This window comes from Chrysemys picta, chromosome 4 (genome assembly GCF_011386835.1).
Source record: "Chrysemys picta bellii isolate R12L10 chromosome 4, ASM1138683v2, whole genome shotgun sequence".
NCBI classification, from domain to species: Eukaryota; Metazoa; Chordata; order Testudines; family Emydidae; genus Chrysemys; species Chrysemys picta.
The window spans coordinates 92806956-92828099 of NC_088794.1; the positions used below are offsets into that span (position 1 = coordinate 92806956).

At 42.8% G+C, this 21144-nt stretch overlaps 1 protein-coding gene across 3 annotated transcripts in view; it reads right to left on the reverse strand.

The window, feature by feature from the left end:
• Positions 1 to 21144, reverse strand: part of GANC (glucosidase alpha, neutral C) — a 41817-nt gene that overhangs the window by 11309 nt on the left and 9364 nt on the right. For all 3 annotated transcript variants that reach the window (XM_008169894.4, XM_065595359.1, XM_008169895.4), the window contains 12 exons: positions 20179 to 20227; positions 16798 to 16864; positions 13951 to 14047; positions 12634 to 12814; positions 11835 to 11988; positions 10041 to 10276; positions 5794 to 5920; positions 3646 to 3725; positions 2351 to 2494; positions 1818 to 1914; positions 1396 to 1497; positions 649 to 892 (listed from right to left, as the gene is read on the reverse strand). In XM_008169894.4, the coding sequence (XP_008168116.1) occupies positions 649 to 892; positions 1396 to 1497; positions 1818 to 1914; positions 2351 to 2494; positions 3646 to 3725; positions 5794 to 5920; positions 10041 to 10276; positions 11835 to 11988; positions 12634 to 12814; positions 13951 to 14047; positions 16798 to 16864; positions 20179 to 20227 (1578 nt within the window). The remainder of the gene's footprint in view (positions 1 to 648; positions 893 to 1395; positions 1498 to 1817; positions 1915 to 2350; positions 2495 to 3645; positions 3726 to 5793; positions 5921 to 10040; positions 10277 to 11834; positions 11989 to 12633; positions 12815 to 13950; positions 14048 to 16797; positions 16865 to 20178; positions 20228 to 21144) is intronic.

The following is a 21144-nucleotide window of genomic DNA, read 5'->3' on the forward strand; positions in this document are numbered from 1 at the left end:
CCATTTGTAAGAGACAAAAATACAAGAGAGATTAGTAATATTTATCTTCTACTTATGGGACTGTTGCACGCAGCTCCACTGAGAGCTCTCATTATAGATTGGAAAGGAGCACAATGGAAACTAGTTTACTAATTTAATGTCTATATTACATTACTAAAGAAAAAATGATTATAGGAAACGTGGCATGGCATATACTTCATACTTGAATTATCTATATGAAATGAACTCTGGGAAAGGTAACCCAGTTGGCCCAGTTTCTTCAAATGAACAAAAAGCATTTACCGGAGAGAGAGAGAAGGCAGACTTTGAAACTTTCAGGTCAGCGTAGGGATCCACTGGCAGTATTTAGATATGAATAAGAATTGTGATAACATTCTTCTTGGGGTCTACTGTATTTTAGAAATTTATCTAAGACTGGTAATGGTTTATTTAACTGATGTGCTCAATTGCTCTCTTTTAGAAAATTAATGTATATATTATTTGCTTTTAAAAATTCAAATTGAAAGTCACAAAAGTAAAGAAGAGTAATTTAATTTCCCCCTCTTAAACACCCATCTTGACACAATTATAAAATTTCCTGGCTCATAAGAAGGGCTTTTATATAAAGAGCAATACAAGTAGTTTTAATGTAGCCCCTTATGATCTTACCTCATGACTGGTTCAGCAGTGGTGTGTGCCCGGTAGAACAGTGAATACAAGTAGGGCAGAAGGGTGTAGCGCTCTCTAATGGCTTCCCTGATGATCCGTGTGTTCTCATCCCCAAATAGCCATGGTTCACGCCGTTTGCTTTCGATATTGGCATGGCCTCTGAAAAATGGTTGGTACGCACCAGCCTGATACCAGCGAACAAGTAGCTCTGGTTCTGGGTCCCCAATAAACCCGCCCACATCAGCTAAAATTTAAAGACACGTTAATTGGTTTATGAAAGTGTTCTGCAAAAACATGAATTTCTCTTATTACAAACATTACAAATCTATAAATACATTAATGTAATATGGTACCTCCTATCCTGCTGAAAGGCAGCTGCTTGGCCATACAAAGTGAAAAAAATTATCAGACTCATTTGTTGATGAAACAGGTTGATAGCATTTAGAGACACAGTGAGTGGTTTTCCTTGTCACAGGGGAAAATTATAATGATGCTCATGGAAGACAACTCCAAGCTGTCAGTTCAAGGGACTCACATGCTACCAAAGATGAATATGCAAAAGGAAGGAGAGAAGAATGCTACTGGGAGCTGTAAATGGACTAAATATAGGAAACTGTTTTGAAACAGATTGGAGTATAGGAAAGAAGTGGGTTGTTCTGGTGGTTGTGTGTTTAAATCTATCTTGAGACTCAAGCTCAGTAAGTCTGGTGGCCTACATTTAGTGAAGAATCCAGTTAAACGCCTTACCTCCACAGAATGAAATTCCTGCAATACTGATTGTGAGCAACATTGGAATGGAGATTTTTAAGTAACTCCACTCTGCTACGTTGTCTCCTGTCCATACTGCACCTGGAAATACCAGTAGCATGGTTTCAAGTTTACACACTGAATTCAGACCCCTAGGTCAATTTATACTTGCAATTAGGGGGAAAGAAAGAAAGTGGCAAGCCAATAAATTTGCTTTGAGTACTCTGCTGAATTTAAATCGGTATTCTATATTGTTTAACAGTGTGATTAAAACTGCAATTAATCACAACTTTTTTAATCTTGTGATTAATTGCAATTATTTTTTAATTGTTTGACAGCTCTAATACCAGGCCTAGCATGCATAAATAAATAAACAAAGCATTACAGAAAAACATGATTTCATGAAGCTTGTCCATGCTTACCATACTTCTGTGATCCGGCAAAGAAAGATCGCGTGAGGACAAATGGCCTCTTCTGTCCCCCAGAGCGTTTGATAAGTCCTTCTGCAGTTGCCATTTGCTGCAAAGCATAAGAATAACTGACAAGGAGATAACCTAATTACAAACAGTATATACCACACTCCTGTTGTAGACAATTAAATGCAGGAACTATATGAAATATATGTCTAGAAATAATAGTAATTATTATTAGTTAAGTACTCACAGTTTGTTGGAAGATACTAGAACAGGGAAAGGAAAAATATAGAAATACTACCTTTGCATATGTAATAGATTGATGTCATTACACTGTTGCAGTAGAAAGATATGCATGAGTGCTATCACTGTTACAGGTCTGGTTTATCATGGAGAAGCTGATTCCAAAATACTGGCACCTAGTACAACAGGGCCCCAATCTTGATGGGACCATCTGGGCGCTACCACAGTACATAATAAAAACCATAATCATCCAGGACAGAGTATCTCTGGCAGTAGATTTTTGTCTTTAGGTGCCCTACCTGGTAAAAGCCATAGAGATTGTGAACCTCCCGGTGCTCCCAGTTGCCATGATGGACAGCATCTCTCTGCATGGTTAGTTCTGCTGCTTTGAAGACTGAAGGCTCATTCATATCATTCCATACAAACAGGATGTCAGTAGAGCCCTGTGATACAAAGTAGCGTTTAGGGTACATTTAAGTCATTAGGTTAATCCAGTGTTACCCAAACTGCAGTGCTGGGTGGTGCTAGTGTAGGGGATGCACAGGAAGAGACAGAACAAAACAGTGTCACTGCAAATATGCTCCCATGGCTCCAGGTACAGCTGAGGGTAACTTATTGAAAGCTGTCTGTCTTCCCTCTCTTCTCTCCTGACCGCCCCTAATTCATCTGGCCACAGAAGCAGCTTATGTGTACAGGGTTGCAGTTCACAAGCTTATTTGAGCTTTTCAGCTCTCATAGCACTCAGCTGAAATGGCCCTGCGGGGCCAAGTGCACATACATGTGCAACCAATAGATGCCTCAAGCCTCACAGCAAGCAGAATGTTGTCTTCTCGTGAGTGATGGTGGGAAGGAGGCAGGGGAGCATAAAAGTTCATAAGAGAATTTTAAAATATTAAAAAGCCCAGAGGAAAACTGCAGAAAAGGACAGGAAAAAGAAACTGGGGAGAAAAAGTTGCCTTGGGACATGAAGTGAGGGGCCGTAAGTAGCATGAGTTTACCTGCCCCTTGCAAAGTGGGGCTCCAACAAAAAAATGACTGGGAGCTGGGCAGTGTTTCAGTGACACACACGTCTAATATTGAGTACAGCCTGGAAGGGGCTAGGAGTGATGTGACTATAGGCTATGAACAGCCAGTACTTCCACACTATTCTCCTCGCTTAAAGGACTCATTGTGGGGGAGGACGACTTGAGAGCAACTGTGAGCTCCTCAGAGGCAGCACTCTCACATCGTTTCCTATGTGGACTCCTATTGAGAGAAGCTGGGAACGGGACAGCTGCATTAGATGACATGGTGGTAAAATGCCTTTTCCCTGTCCACACCAAAGTCTCCACTGTTGCTATCAGGGGGGGAATTGCATCAGTGGTGAATTAGGCTCCTATTTTTCTTTGTGTTGACAAGGCCACGGTGAGGCTCCTTCTGCAGTCTATATGGTTATCATTATATTCAGGATATTTGCCTCTACAGTCTAATGACCATCTACAAATACAAAGCCCCACTACCTTACTTATCTAGTAGTTTATCTCCTCTGACTCTCTCTTCCCCATTTCCTGGTTTTCGATGTGCTCTGTAGGATCCAAAGAGAAGAAACACAAACCTTATATGATTTGAAGGCAAACTGATCTGCATACCATTCTCGGACGTCAGGATTGGTAAAATCCAGGTAAGAAGAGGAACCTGCAGGTATGGACCACCACATTTATTATTTTAACTTTTATAGCATTTATTGCTTTGGCATTCAAGCACTGTAACATGTTGATACAACGATCTCTACAATGGGTAGCACCGAGACTTCTGCCTTTGCTGTAATCTTAATACGTAACCCAAAATGCCAGGAACAAAAACTTAAGCAAAGTGTAACCAAGTGCTAAACTAAACAAGTACATCTTAAGACCACTAAGCTTGGGTTGTGGTGGGCTAAATTCCACACCATTTAAAGATCGTGACAAGCATTTTGAATGGCACCCAGAAGCAAACTGAAAGCCAGTGAAGGAATCGAAGCCTTGATGTTACAGGGAGTGTCACTCAGGAGGTGGGTAACTGTGTTCTGCAATGGTTGTACTACGTTCATTACATAGTATAGAGCCACAGTGATTCAATATTGTACACAGACAGCTGATTTGCTGTCAGTTTATGTCCCTGATGGAACTCCATTGATCCTCATATATTTCCTTGCTTACAGAGACGTCTACTCCCCATGCACCAGTAGTGCAGTATTCACCAACAGCGTAGTGGAGTTTTGGAAGTGCAGGCACTCCCAAGTATAGTCAGGAATGAAACAAAATGCATCTATATACTTATTTCAGAGCCGCACCCATGTCATGACTCTCTGTTATTTGTTGCTAGGCTGTCCGGCTTGAAGCTAGAATTTTAAGACTGGCAACTTCTACAAAAGTCATGTTTTCTGGAATTAGATGGATATTTTAAAATATAAAATTGGGGCTTGCCAACCTTAATGGTGTCCAAATCCTATTAACTCTTATCTCACTTTCCCTTTTCCCTTCTCAGACTTTCCCCCCTCCATCTGATCTAACCCTTTTCCAATTTTGCTGTTCCCACCTTTGCTGAAAAGGATCTTTATGGTACTGTTTCATTCTCACAGCGCCGTGACAACTGTCTCTCCCTGCGTGGCCTCACAAACTTCAAGTGGAAAGGATTCCTCTAGCCACACACTATACAGTGAAGAATACAAGCCCCACTCCATGAAGTTTGAAGGAGAAAATGTAAATGAAACCCTTGTTCACTGTTACAACATTAAACCGTGAAGTGGGTTTTATGTTATCACTGGCTTACTCCCATTGTAACAATCACCATTAAAAATCCAAGAAGGAATAGCAATCTCCTCTCACTAAAATTAACACAGTTCAGTGATTTAAACTATTAACAATTCCTCCTATTTCTAGAATCTTTCCGCTTGTTGTTATACCAACCAGTGACTTCAGCAGGAACCTTGAAGATCTCTTATTACAGTTCTTTTAACAATTCAGTTTGTACCAGTCTATTTGACTCAACTTTTGCTTACTTTTATAAACAATTTCATGTAACAGGCCGAGTACGATTTATGTAACATTGGACAACTTAAGAGTACTGATCTTTGCACAAGTTCAGTAACTTTATGGTGCCATGCACCTAGATTATATGCAGACAGAGGCACTGTCTTTCTAAGTTGCCAGGGGGTGCTTAACCCCCGCTCTGCCCCAGGCCCTTTCCCCACAGCCTCCCCGCCTCTTCCCACCCCCTCTGCCCCTGCCCTGCCCCATTCTGCCCCCTCCCCTGAGCGTGCCCCACCCTAGCTCCTCCCCCTTTTCCCCAGTGACTCCTGCACGCTGCTGAACAGCTGATCCATGGCAGGTGGGAGGCACTGGGAGGGAAAGGGAGGAGCTGATTAGCAGGGCCGCTGGTGGGCAGGAGCTGATGGAGCTGATGGGGGGGGGGGGGGCTGCCAGTGGGTGCTGAGCACCCACTATTTTTGGAGCACCCACAGAGTCAGCGCCCATGTATGCAGAGATAATAGAACTAATGGTAGGGGAATTAGAGCTGGGAAGACTAGGAGATGCATTAGAACTGTCAAAAGAACTATAAGACTTGGAATCATAAATATCCAAGAATTACACCAACATTTTTTTTTCCTTTTGAGATGCTAGTTCTATCCACATGACTATCCACTTTTGACTCATGTTATTCTGCTACACATTACAAATAAACAAATTCTAATGTATAGACTATAAGCAGTGGGTTTTCTTACCTGGCCAACAGATGCCCTCAAAGTCTTGGCCTGTCCTATTTTTCACAAAATACCCCTTCTTTTTGGCCTGAGAGTATAGGGTGTACATGGGATCAACCTTAATGTGAGGATCTATAATGACAACAAGCTGCCAGCATAAGAGATGAGAAGAATCCATTAGCATCAACTGTTCAGCATATTACAGAAAGAGCTCAATCCTGATTCAGGTTAAGGCACGGGCAGTCACATTTTTGAAAAAGGAGTTACTGGCCCTTGTGCATACTTACTATACATATGTAAACTAGCTGATTTCACAAGACAAGTAGCAGTGCATGCTTGTCTACCTGAAATAAGGGTCAGTACTATATCATATGCTTCAAAAGAAAGTAACCTCCCCTAAAACCAATATAATACAACATTACACAATTGATGAGGTGGGAAAATAAATTTCTCCCTGACTGTTGTGGCGATTAGTTTCTTCCCTAAACCATAATATTTAATTACCGTGACAAAGTCAGGCTGGACTGCTGCAATTGGAGTGATGGAAGGCAGGGCTATTAGCCCAAGAATGAAAAAGGCCCTTTTGCCTACAAACTGAAAAGAGGTCAACTAAGGACACTTGGACATTTAAAAACCCCTCTCCTGGTGGGAGAGAGGGAGGAGAGACAAGCTGCTGCAGGGTTAATGGCATCAGGGAAAAAGGCTTCTCCAGGGTGAGAGGGTGCTCTTCTACCTCCAGCAGAAACCACCAAACTCACTGCCTATTTAGGAGAAGGATGGACACCCTGGTGGCCAATAACAAGGCAACACCACCCCTTTCAAGAGGGGGTAGGAAAAGACATTCCCCCTATATTTTGTGTTTTGAATTTGTTTCTTTTGTTTGGTAGAGGAGTACTCCTTGGGCCTGCCTTGAAAACATTGACAAATAAATCCAGAATGGGAAGCCCAACACTCCCCAGGGTGGTGCTGATTTACTTCAGACCCCACCATCATCTGAGGGGGAAGCACTAAGCTTGGTGAGATGGAAGAAGTGCCCTGCCACATTACACATTGTGACAGCATATGCTATTATGGTCACCACTTATTATGATCAATCTTGTACAAATGCCTTGTGAGGTATCGTTGGGAAAAGTTATAGTCTGCTGAATATTATTGCCCTGTTAAAATGTGTGTATGAGATTTTGCTATATGTTTGCTACTGAAACATGTTGTGAGTCTGGGGAATGCCCACCGTCTAGCTCTTTAGAAATAACAAAAGAACTATAAACTATAAACAAAGGACTGGCATGTCATCCCCAGAGATACCTGCATGCATACTGAAGGTGCAAGCAAGAATTTGCAATTCATATGGAAATCTGAGTGCACAGCACATAGGCATGGAGTTGCCTGACCTCATGACACAGCAAGAACTTTTCCAGTAAAAAGGGTCAAGATACATGTGAAACTGACTGACTGGTCAAGTTGGGTATGATCCATAACTTAAAAAGAGACCATAGAGGACTCCTGCCTCCCCATACTGGGGGGGGGGGGCACAATCTAAAGGGGAGGACATGTGACCTAAGTTCCCTCCAAGGTGCGCGCTTGCATAGACACGCAGGAGGCCACCAAGAGCCACACACTTAACTCCCCCAGCCCTGGAGCTGCTGCAGCGGGGAGAGGCGCTTCTCTCCCGGCCCTGGCCCCGGCCTCAGAGCTACTGCAGCAGGGAGAGGGCTAGGGGGAGTCCTTTCTCCCTGCCACAGCCCCAGGGCATCCTGCACCTCAAACCCCTCATCCTTGGCCCCACCCCAGAGCCTGCACTCCCAGCCAGAGTCCTCGCCCCCTCCCGCACCCCAACCCTCTGCCCTAGCCCTCAGCCCCATCCCACATCCTGAACCCCTCATTCCCAGTCCCACCCCAGAGCCTGCACCCCAGCCAGAGCCCTCACCCCCTCCCACACCCCAATCCTTTGCCCTACCCCTCAGCCCCCTCCCTCACCCGGAACCCCTCATCCCCGGCCTCACCCCAGAGCCCGCATGCCCAGCCAGAGCCCTCAACCCCTGCACCCCAACCCTCTTCCCCAGTCCTGAGCCCCCTCCCACATGCCAGACTCCTCGGCCCCACCCCCACCACACATTATCTCCATATTGGTGCACGTAACTAATTTTTCCCATTCATGTAGAATGAATTTTGAGGGAATTTTGAAGGAACATTGCATATGACTGTCCCACATGTCTCCTCTGCCCAGTGACCCCCCTACCCTCCTCCCAGACTGGGGCCACCACGCTCTCCCTGCCGCACATTACCTGCTGGGGGGGGGCAGGGGCAGAGAGGGGCTCTGTCCTTCTCTCCCTGTATCTCCCCTCTGCATATTCAGCAGCCGAGCCCAGGCAGAGAGCAGGTCACTGCTGACTCCCAGCCAGGCTCTCTCAGGCTTCTTGGTAACCAGTGTGATATTGCAGAAACTGTTTTGTTACTGGCTTGGTGAATCTAATTATAGAATAAACCACCAGTTTGGGAGATTGCAAGGAATAGGGCAGACAGTCTGCCCTGAGTATAGCATTCTCAGTGTAGCCCATCCAGGCACCCGGTCACAATATAAAAAGAGAGAACAAAGGCCCCTGGCCACCTCTCTTCTCTTCCATCTTTACTAAAACAAGATTGATTGTAAGACTTGGAACTGGGGAAGATTGATCCCAGGCTGGGAAAGGAAACCAGCCTGTGTACTAAGAACTGAACTGCCTGCAACATCCAGAGGGGTGAGAATAACTGTTTGCTTCAAGTATCAGGGGGTAGCCGTGTTAGTCTGTATCTACAAAAACAACAAAGAGTCTGGTGGCACCTTAAAGACTAACAGATTTATTTGGGCATAAGCTTTCGTGAGTAAAAGCATCCGAAGAAGTGAGGTTTTTACTCACGAAAGCTTATGCCCAAATAAATCTGTTAGTCTTTAAGGTGCCACCAGACTCTTTGTTGTTTTTGTTTGCTTCAAATTTAGCTTTGGTAAAGTTTAGGAAACAGCTTGCAGTTTTTATCTTTTATTTCTTTTTGTAACCAAGTCTGATCTTCAATGCCAACCCCACTAGTAATCACCTAAAATCCATCTTTCCATTTTAATGTTTTATCTAAACCAGGGTGTTTTTGGCTGAAGAGTTTGGGGAATCTACTCAGATTAGCAAGGGCCAGTGCATATTCATTTTCTTTGATAAAATGATTAACTTAAGAGCTTGACCTGTCCAAGGGGGTCTTGAGCAGTGTAAGACGCACATTTCTGGGGTGCAAAGCTGGGACTAGAGATAAACGGGTGTTATTCTATATGGAAGAGTGGCTGGGCATAAAACTCTGGTAGTTGTCTGGGGGTGAGCTGCATACTAGAGGCTGGGTGAGTGGGCAGAGTGGCAACTCATACAGCAAAGCGGCGCACAGTGTACACCAGACTGGAGCATTAAGGGGGCACAGCTATCTTATGAGCTGGATTGTATTTTGGGGGACGTCACACTCATATCTTAACATGCATAATAAATATCAGTTATAAAATTTTCCTGAACTTTAAAAAAATTTGACCATTGTATTTTGCTTAGTTGCCTTCTGCAGCCATTAATTCCACGGTCAGAAGAGGTGCTACTATGTAACTTACTATGACTTCACTACTTTAACATTGCTCCAATAATCATTGGTTTTTGGCTGAGATCAACTATTGTATGAGTTCATTAGTTGGTTACATAATCTCTAGATTCTGCACTTGAATATATAATACATTTATAAGTCCATACAGCTAAGGACTATACAATAAAAGCAGAAATAAAGATTAACCAACCAGAATACACTGCTAACTACAGCCAAAGGATCTGATACAAGGGCAAACGCAGTAGCCCTTAGGCAACCAATCCCACCAAACAAGAAGGAACAATTCCCAATTAACATAGATAGGGGAGAAAATGGATTGTCAATATAAAAAAGAAAAGCAAAAACAGAGAAGGGGGCTTCACAATGGGTAAAGGTCACCCTGTTGAAATAAACAGACCTTCCTTTATGACCTAAATGCAGCCAACAAGGACTGCAGTGAAACCTCCTGTAAGATGGAGTTTCACATAGGTGGAGCCTGGACCAAGAAAGCTTTGTCCTCCGCCTTATGCTAACTAAGCAAAACATGAGTAAGAACTGACCCACCACAGCCACTAGTAACTGCTGGTGGGGACATGGAATGAGATATGTTTGCTCAAGTATTTAGGGCCTCCCTAAATTATGCTGTACTATGACATTTTCCTTCCTCCCTCTGTATAATGTACCTTGCGTTTTTTCCTTGTGAGCAGTTCCTGCATCCTTTTGGGGTGCTGAAATTTTTTCTTGTCCCAGGTGAAGTACCTCTTGCCTTCTGTGTGCTCTATGTCCAGCCATATAACATCATAGGGGATGTCATGCTCATCAAAGCCAGCGTCTACGGTCTTTACATCCTGCTCATCCTCATAGTTCCAGCGGCATTGGTGGTAGCCCAAGGAGAAGAGTGGAGGCAGGGCTTGAGTGCCTAGGAACAGATATGAAGTTAGAAACTAAGCCAATAAGCATAATAATGGTATTGCCTTTCAGGGTTACCTTGAATCTTTGGAAAAGTCAATGGGAGTGGCATGGCTGAAATCATATGCAACTGTTTGAAATTGAAGCATACTTACCTAAGGTTCAGTCCAGAGCACAATTTTCACATTTTGAGTTTGTAACACCAGAAACTAAGCTCATAACAAAAATTATGGACAGGCTTAAATTTAGCAGAAGCTGCTGTAATTATTATATCATATGGGTGAGAAAACGACTGTTACAGGGTGGCATAATGATGCAGTGTTATTCTAGTGATCATTATTACTCTCCTTGCTAAAATTTTTGTTGATGTTTTAAAAATATTGAGGGTGAATTTAATTTTCATTGACATGAATAACTAACAAGATCAGGCTTAGTGGAGAAGGCCATTGTAATCTTCCTGCCAGTACACCTCAAGAATGATTTGTAATTCCCCTTACTCTGGCACTTGAGCAGAAACTAATATTTGCTTAGTAATAGAAAATAAAACCGGTTCCTTAGGTGCAACAATACAGCGAGACCAGGGGGTCAGATTTTTTTGAAACTTTTTCATAGTGTGGGCCTCAGCTTTGAGAGACAGTCTTGTAAACTATTTGCCCTCCATTCATGACCAAATGGACCACTTCTCCTCCTATTCATGATCCAATAATATCCCCGTGGCAATTGCTTATGTGGAAAAGTAACAGGAAAGTTTGTGTGCTTTTAACTGTCTTAAATGTAGTAAGACAAGGAGGGTGAGGTTATACCTTTTATTGGACCAACTTCTGTTGTCTCTTTCACCAAGCTTTTGAGCTTACCTCACAAAGCTCTTTTTCCACCAACTGAAGTTGTTCCAATAAAACATATTACCTCATTCATCTTGTCTCTCTAATATCCAGGCACCAACATGGCTACAACAACACTGCCTATAGTGTAGTAGGTAATTTTTCCTTTATAAAAAAGTTAGTCACACTCTGCACTTTTGCTCTTTTGCCTCCCCTTGCCTATGACTCTTTGCCACCTGGCCTCTTACTTCTCCTATCGCCCTGCACTTGCTTTCCTGTCACTTTGCTACCTTCTCTCATGGACTCACTGGCCAGCTACCATCTCCTCTTCCTGCTCCCTTACAGGTACTATCCAGTTGCTTCATTCCGTTCTCCCACTGGTGCTTGGTAGCGCCACTCGCTAGGATTTTCTCCTGTTTCCTCTCTTCCCTCATGAAAGAGCAGCCTCAAGTAGTAACAAATAGATTGGCTTCACATTACCAGCTACTTTTAGAGGCCAAGCCTGAACACCAGTAGATGCTGCTGAAAACAAGGATGAAAGCCATCTCTCCACAGAACACCAATAAGTGCTCTGTGAACTACATTTTGGGACTGGCTGTCCTACTGCATTCAATGAGATAAGTAAACATTAGTCCCCTTTTTGATACAATATGTCCAGCAGGTAATTGTTCCACATTATTTAGGTGATGACAGGGAACCTCAGTGAGGAATGTACAATGCTGTTTCTTCACTGATACAAGATAATACCTGTCAATTGTGCATATTGCTTGAAGATATCAAAAGGGTTGGGTCCCATTAGGAGGAAAACATCAATTATTCCACTTTCTGACATCCAGCGCACATCAGTTTGAGGCACCACTCTCTGCTTAGTTATGTCTGGAGGAGATCTGGATGGTACATGCTTTGAAAGAAACAGAAAGTAGAATCTGAAGCCCTCTCTCTACCAAAGATTAATTTTACAATCTCTCCATTGATTGTCCAGACCTCAATATTTCTCTCTGATTTTTTTATATAATTTAATCTAAATAGTGTATTTTTGACCATGATAATGCAATACTTTATTTTACTGTCTCATTTTAATAAGCAAAACTAATATTGGGTGTGAAATCACAGCTATATCCTTGTTCCCTGAATATCAGCAATATAGTCACATGAAGTACTGGGGAGGGGAAAAATACCAAGAACTTCTAAATTCCATGGTTTGATAAATCCTAGCTTAAAAAATGCTCATTATGTTTTCTGCACTTGACCGTGTTGGATATTTATTTTTGTGAATTTTTCTTGCAGGATTTGAAATACTTCAAAAATTTTTTTTTCCTCATATGAAATTTATTATGTGATTCCTGCATCTTGTCTTCTGAAAAATGCATCCTTGTGATCACGTCTAAAGTTCACTAAAATAAATGAGGAGGGAGAGAAAAGAGAGTTACAATTCCTGATTCACTGAGGCAAAAGGTGAACATGAAGTTACACTATCAGATGGCCCTGTGCAGGAGTATTTTAATTTCTTATTGAACTCCTGGGCACAATACCATGCATCTCTCACCTCCATTACAGCTTTTGTATTAATCTCCACTAGAGTTTCTGAGGAATTCAGCCAGAAGATCCCAGAAGTTCTGTTAGGTTTATGTGCTAACAGAAAGGGCACTGAACCATAAATGCCCATTTTGTCATGAATCTTGTGCCCATAGACATCCAAGTTAAAAAGCCGGTAGGCATCATCGTCACTGGAATGAACAAACAAACATTACTTGTCATAATTACTCACTGGGCCACTGAACTCAAAGGTGTTACAGCAGGGATTAATATGGTGTATTCTTTATTACCGTCTATCATTTATCAGCAAGATACGACATGTGGCATGGATGACCATTTCTATCACTTTGCTCAAAGCTAGCTGTATCAAATTATATCTCTTGCTATCACTGACACTGCTTCTGATGTGGTCTTATCCTTACACTATTAACATTCCCCTTCCCCATTTTTCTGCTTAAATCCCATAGAGCCGTCTGGAGCTGCTCTTTTATGCATTTCAGTAAAGTATATTCTGTTTAAACCTGAGAAATACTCATGCAGAATTGGCTGCACAGAAACATAATAGAGAACAGGAAGAGTCAGCGGCAGACTGTGGAGTTGGAAGCAGAGCAGCCTATTCCTTGGGCACAGATGCCATCATTTTATGTGTTGCTGCTATTAGAACAAAATACAAAATGTATCGTCTGCTGTATCGGTATATGTCATACACATCTCAAGCCTTGTTTGAATTAAATCATCTGGAACACTTTATGGCTTCTCCATTACAGGACTTATAAAGTTTTCTTTAGTTATTCACCAATCCACTGAACACCTAAGCTGCAGTAACCACTCCTTGTGCTCATTCAGTCTTGGATTTCCTCACATCACACCACTAATATGTCTGTTATGACTCGCAATGGCCATCCGAACAACAATCCGGTGTGTTCAGTTAAACTGTTGTGCAAATCTAAATGTTCAAAGGTGACATCAGGACAAAGATCACCAGCACTTGTTCCCATTGCATCATCAAATTTCAGATGTGCTACCCCCAGGGCCGGCTCCAGGGTTTTTGCCGCCCCAAGTGGCGGGGAAAAAAAAAAAGCCGTGATCACGATCGGCTCCACCGTGCCGCTTTCTTCTTTGGCGGCAGGTCCTTCCCTCTGATAGGGACTGAAGGACCCGCTGCCGAATTGCTGCCGAAGAGCCTGACGTGCCGCCCCTTCCCCTTGGCCGTCCCAAGCACCTGCTTGCTGGGCTGGTGCCTGGAGCCGGCCCTGGCTACCTCGCCTAATTATCCCCAAAGTCAGGATTACAGCCCTCTTTAGAAGCAAATCTGCTACTCTTTTACCTGGTGTTTTTGAGGAGAAGTGTTTCTGCATGCTCTGGTATTCCATAGACATGTTCACATCCATGCAAAGAAAAATCCAAGCCTATGGAACTGGGACCTGTAGGAACAGTATTGAAATACAACAGCCCTGAGTTCTGGTCTTATCATGGCCTAACTTTAAGAAATAGATCAGAACATACTAACTATAAAAATGTTCTGTTTACCTATTGCTTCAAACTTGATTTGAGATTCACCTCCATTATTATATACTTACTATATGGGAAAGTTTTCTAGGGGCACTTGTTTGTAAATTTGTTGTTTATAAATTTTGATCTAATCATGAAGGGCAAAAAGAATGCATTTATAGTAAAAAATGCCCAAACTTGCAGGTTACTTTATTTTTATCAAACTATTCTTTATTATGTAATAAAACGGTTTACAATTTCTATCTCAATTCCTGCAAGCTCTGCCCTGCGGCAGAAGCAGTGCAACAAGGTGAAGTAAGAAAGCCTCTTTTCCAGCCCTGCTTTCCTGTTTCAGCCTCAGGAGAAGCAGCAGCAGAGCACGCACATGTCTTAAACAAGGCATATCAACTCTGTCAGCTAAATCATTTTCTTTTATCTGTGTAAATCCAGAGCAACCCCAACGAAGTAAATGGGGTACTTCAGACTGACACACACACAAAAATCTGACTGTATGGACTTTATTCCCTAGGGAATCCGTGACTTCAGTGGCAGTTGTTACAGAAATGCAGCCTTAAGTATTTTATACCAGTTCATGCAACACTCTTTAGATCACAGGTTTTACATTTCACCGAGGAAAAGATATGGGACTTTAATCACTTCTTAGAAGAGCTTTAGCCAACCAAACAAAATCATTGTATATTGATCTTTGTGCCTTTTGAAAGATTTTGGGTTGCAAGTCCTGGAGACTGAAATTTCTTTCTGTCCACAGAACAGGTACAGCACAGGCAACAGGAGTGAGAGCTTCCTCACCCTGTGCCACCTGTGTGCCTCCTCAACCATGATCTAGACAACTTCTAGAGAAGGGAGGTTACAGCAATTTAGTTTCCATGGCTCAGATCCACAAAAGGACTTAGACATTGTGATGCTGAGCATCGTGGCTCCTAACTTTTAAGGGCCTGGCAAATCACAGGAACAACACTGCAATCCACAAAGCATGAGTTAGGAGCCTGGGCTCCTATACAGTGAATTAAAGATAGGCACCTTAGTCTGCAGTCCACAAAGCCAGTGTGGTAGGTGGGGAGCTGCCTAACCTAGCCAATGGGAGATGAGGCCAAAGGTGGGGCTGTCCTAAGTCCTGCCCCTCTCATGGAGATAGGCACCTAAGTCTGGGCTGCAGGGAGGTGCCTTGCCCTGCTAGTAATCCACAAACCAGGGAAGATAGGTATTCATCCCTGTAAGTCGTGTGTGGGGCCCACAACAAAACAGCTGGGTGCAAGATCTCCCTTGCAACCTTTAGCCTAGTAGATAGGGTGCTCACTCAGGATGTAAAAGATCCCTGGTTTGAGTTCCCTCTCCTCCTAAGCGAGAGAAGGAATTTGACCAGGGATTGTCCGCTTTCAGGTGAGTGCTCTAATCACTAGGCCATACAGTCATTCTAACTCTTTCTCTGGCCCAATTTATATATAATTGTTCAATTAAAGTCGAACAACTTAAATAGGTGAGACTGAAGGAGCCCTACATCAGAATATTCCATTGCCTAGGGCCCTCCCCACTGTTCAAATTCCTTCTCCCCCACAGGAGGAAGGGGAGCTTGAACCAGAGGTTAGCTATAGCCCGGATGAGTACTCTATCCACCAGGCTAACAGTTATAAGGGAGCTACCTTTCCTCTTCCTTTTCTTCCCCTCCCTCCCAGCTGTTTTGTGTGAACTCAGTGGAGGAGCCCAATCCTGCAGCCTCTGAGCATGCCTACTGGATCTGGGCTCCTGTATGGGACTTAGACAGCTGAATATCTCTCTTTCCCAGTTTGTGAATTGCTCTGGGGCTTACACAGGAGACAGACATCTGGACGGCTATCATGAGGCAGCAGTGCGCATACTCAGGAAGAAGATAGGCACCCGCCACCTAGTGTTAGGCTTCAGCATGCATGCCCAGAGGCAAAAACTTAGGCATCCACAGGGATAGGTGGCAGCTGAGGCCTTGGCTACACTGGCGCTGTACAGCGCTGCAACTTGCTGCACTCAGGGGTGTATAAACACCAACCCCCGAGCGCAGCGAGTGCAGCGCTGTAAAGCGCCAGAGTAATCAGCACCTGCAGCGCTTCACGCTCGCTCACAGCGCTGCAAGCTATTCCCCTCGGAGAGGTGGAGTACTTGCAGCGCGACTACACTCGCACTTCACAGCGCTGCCGCGGCAGCACTGTGAATTCTCAAGTGTAGCCAAGGCCTAAGTGAGAGTTTTGTGGATCACAGTGGTGCCTAAAAATAGGACTTGGGCACCTAAGTACCTTTGTGGATTGCACCGCAGGCCCAATCAATTGTTGGCCTCTCTATTGGGTCTGTTAACTTAGTGCCCACTGTGATAAAGGTTTATGTGATAATGTTTTATGTCATGCAGAGCCTGGCCCATTAGGAAATGGATTGAGTTAACCCATTCATTTCATGTAGAACACAACAGGTTGTTATGAATTTAGTTCAATTCCAGCCTAAATTAGTAATGAACCTAGAGAGGTCTATCGTCCATTAATAAATATTTATTATTAATGTATCCTTTGAGCCTTCCAGTAGGAGAAAGAGTGAGATGGATAACCATTAAGTAGTTAAACAAAAAGGCAGATAGAAATATGAATGAGCACATACTTATGCAAACTGGTAAAGTTGTTTTCAAGTCTAGGCTTAATCTTACCATTAGCTTTGATGTCTAAAAAACTGCCAAATTCCTCCTGCCAGAGACCCAGATCCTCTTGATTTTCCTACATGTACAAAAATAAGCAAATCTAACTTAGCCAACTGTGCTTGTTTACAGAACATTTTATTTATGAGTGATACAAATATATTCTCTTGAGATGCATTATTTACTTGATATGTTGTTGAACATAGGTGGAATGTGGGCCAAAAAACACTTCAGGTTTGGGCCAGGCCTGTGAACCTTGAAGAACGGATGCGCTGGTGGAACACTACTGAGCTCCGCTGCAGCACAGAAGAGCAGCATAGATTCCAAGGCCAGAAGGGACAATTGTAATCATCTAGTCTGAGCTCCTGATGCAACATAGGCCTGAAATAATGCCTTGAGCATAGCTTTAAAAAAAATACATCCACCACAACCCTCAGTAAATTGTTCCAATGGTTAATTACTCTCATTGTTAAAAATGTCCACTTTATTACCTGTCTGAATGTGTCTAGCTTCAGCTTCCAGCCATTGGATCGTGTTATACCTTTCTCTGCTAGATTGAAAAGCCTGTTAAATATTTGTTCCCTGTCTAGATACTTATAGACTAATCAAGTCACCACCTTAACCTGTTCCTTGTTAAGCTAGATTGTCCTCTTTGAGTCTGTCTATCACTATAAGACATGTTTTCTAATCCTTTAATCATTCTTGTGGCTCCTCTCTGAATCCTCTCCTAATTCGTCTTGAATTATGGACACCAGACCGGACACAGTATTCCAGTAGTAGTCGCACCAGTGCCAAACATAGGGGTAAAATAACCTCTGTGCTCCTATGCAAGATCGCCCTGTTTATGCATCTCCAGGATTGCATTAGCATCTTGGGCCACTCTGTCACACTGGGAGCTCATGTTCAGCTGATTATCCACCATTCCCCCACCCCAAATCTTTTTCAGAGTCACTGCTTCCCAGGATGGAGTCCCCCATCCTCTAAATATGGCCTATGTTCTTTGTTCCTAGATATATACATTTAGCCGTATTAAAAACATGTAGCTGGCTTGTGCCCCGTTTACCAAGTGATCCAGATTGCTCTGATCCAGTGACCTGCCCTCTTCATTATTTGCCACTTCCTCAATTTGTGCATCATCTGCAAACTTTATTGGTGATGACCTGAGGTTTTTTTCCAGGTCATTGAAGGTAATGTCGTTAAATAATGTAGAGCCAAGAACCTAGCCTTGCAGGAACCCACTGGAAACACAGCTGCTTGATCATGATTCCCCATTTACAGTTACATTTTGAGACCTATCAGTTAGCCAGCTTTTAATCCATTTAATATGTGCAAAGTTAATTCTACATTCTAGTTTTTTAATCAAAATGTGCGGTACCATGTCAAATGCCTTACACAAGGACAACACTTGACTTGGTACTGCAATAAAAGATCTTGAAAACTCACAAAGCAATACAGATACTATTTCAGCATATTTGATCCTGAGCTCCCAGGACAAGCCAGGCAATGGATAAGCCTCCGAGAGTCTCCAACCCTTATAGGAGTCTTGAGCTTGTTAATGGCCTCCCTCAATTCTTGAGCCCTGTGCCCTACTATCCAATCTCCTTGAATTTAATCTTTTTGCAATATTCTTTCTGATTTTCTTTTTCACACTCACTTCAGCATAAAATGAGCTTGCCCTCTGTGACAGTTTGTTCCCTTATGTTCACCCCTTTTAAAAGACTATGATAAATTTTGTACAAAGCATACGTTGTAAGGTATCATTTGAAAACTCATGCTTTGCTGATTATTGTCTTGGTAAAATATGCATGGCAACATTGTATATACAGTTGTAAGATTCTACTGCATGATATTAAGATAGGTTCTAACATGTTCTGGAGGGCAGTCAGAAACCAGTTCCCCAGAGACAAAAGGCTAGCCAAGTCCTCGGCCAGGTGTCAATGAGATTAAGTGGACCATCACCTGAGTGGACACTCTTTGGCAGGAGAGGGGATGTAGGCTAAAAAACCCTACATTTTGACAAAGAAGCATCCTGAGGTTCCTGCCCCCACAGACTTTCTGTCTACTGAAACTCAACTGGAGATGACTGTTGCACAAGAGAAAAGGCTATAAGGGGAGATCATCTCTCCCAAATCATCTCTCCCTTGCTCTCTACCCAGGGCATCATCAACACCTGAAAAACAATGGAAGTGTCATTGGACTGGGGAAGAGATCCTGACTGAAAGAGGTTCAGCCAGTAAGGCTGCTGGAACATGGGGTGGGAGACTTTTGCTTTGTATTCACTTAACTTGTTAAGTTAGATGTTAGTTGCATTTTACCTTTTATTTCCTTGTAACCATTTCTGACTTTTATTCCTTATTACTTGTAATCACCTAAAATCTATCTTTCTGTACTTAATAAATTTGTTTTGTTGTTTTACCTAAACCAGTGTGTTTGGGAAACTTCATTTGGGGTAATAAGATTTGGGCATATCATTTTCTATTAATAAATGACAGACTTCATATGAGCGTGTATTGTCCAGGAGAGTACTGGGCAGTACAAGATGCACATTTCTCGGGTAAGTCTGGGACTGGAAATTTGCTGGTGTTGCTCTGCAGTTTGATTCAAGAGTGGCTGGCCATAGCACTCATACAATATAGGTGGGAGTGATTTACATGCTGGAGGCTGTGTTGAGCAGACCAAGAGTGGTAGTTGTCACAGCAAAGCAGTATAAAAGACACCCCAAGTTGGAGAATTGAGGGGACACAGATGTTCATCAGTCCAGATTTGTACTCTGGGTAATGTCACACCCTCCTACACCAATTCTGACCTCCTATGACATCCTAGGAGCCCTCTTATTGGTCTACATCCAAGGTTGATCTGGAATGGGTTCCAAGGTAGGATACAGGTAGAACTTCCTCTAGCCTCTCTTGTCAATTATAACAACATGGTGGAGCAAACAGCCATCTATTTAAGAGTAGGTTAAATAAATGTCTATCAGGGATGGTCTAGACAGTATTTGGTCCTGCCATGAGGGCAGGGGACTGGACTTGATGGCCTCTCGAGGTCCCTTCCAGTCCTAGAATCTATGAATCTGCACACATTGTACTAACACAGCCTACTCAGAAAAAGATGTGTGTCTTTATCCACTGCCAATACTAAGTCTCTTTTCAAAGAGAATCCTGCAACAGTACCAGGGATGTATGTGCCTGAGAATATGCCTCTGGCCTATTTAACACAGGTGAAATGTGGGTCTCAGGCTCCTGGCAAGTTGCCAATGTGGCCTCAGTTTGGCTGTTTGGAAACCCCTGCCATAACACTAGCCCATGCCATACAAACACAGAGTTTGTAATCATGACAACTGATCCATCCTTCCCACAGGGTACTAATGCCAGAATCAAACCAAGCTTGGGTTACCTGAGAGGAGCCAATTGATGTGTCCTCTTTCTTTTGTGCTGTAGTTTTGCTAATGAAAACAAATGAGCAGAAATAACCAGTTAATTGAGAGGATTTCAGATAGAAAACTTTAAAAACTACAACACCTCCAACAATATCTGGAACTTTTAGCTTTCGACTTTTCTGAAAAGCAATCGTGTGTTGAGATCTGTAGTTGACAAGTGATTTTGGTATTTAATTTCTTACAGTGATCTTCTTTCCAAACCAGATCTAGTTTGGGTTATTCTGTTCAACTGGTTCCTGGGGTTTCTACAGTCACTTCTAATAATGTCAGCATTTTCCCCTCTTTATCCCCACAGAGAAGCTTTTCAGACTAGATATTTGTGTGTGTTCTGTCATGCAGAGGGCTCTCTGTCAATTACAAGTATTTTTTAAAAGTAATTATTTTCCCTAGGGTAGAGTTACCTACCACGTTGCTTTCTCAGCTCTGCGGAATGTCCCCACATTCCCAACTCCCCTACTTTATGACCCCTCATTCTTCCAGTATTTTGCAACAGGGCTGGAGTGCTAAATATTGCAGCTATATGATGAATGATGCCTTCATAAAGAGCAGGTTCAGCTATAATGAGGATAAGTAGATAAAATTAAGGACCTGATCAAATGAGATAGTGGGCACCCTCAAATCCCCAGAAAAGTCAAGGGGAATTAAGGGTGCTCAGCATCTTATAGAATTGGCCCATAAATAGGATAAAGAGGCAGAATGAATGGGTTCAAACAGCTTTAAGTTAAACTGGTCCAGAATCCCTTCATCAAAGATTCAAGGAGATGAAAGCCCCTTTGGCAAATGATCTTGTTGCGTGGCTCTCAACCTTTCCAGACTACTGTACCCTGTTCAGGAGTCTGATTTGTCTTGTATACCCCCAGGTTACACCTCACTTAAAAACTACTTGCTTACAAAATGAGATATAAAAATTCAAGTGTCACCGC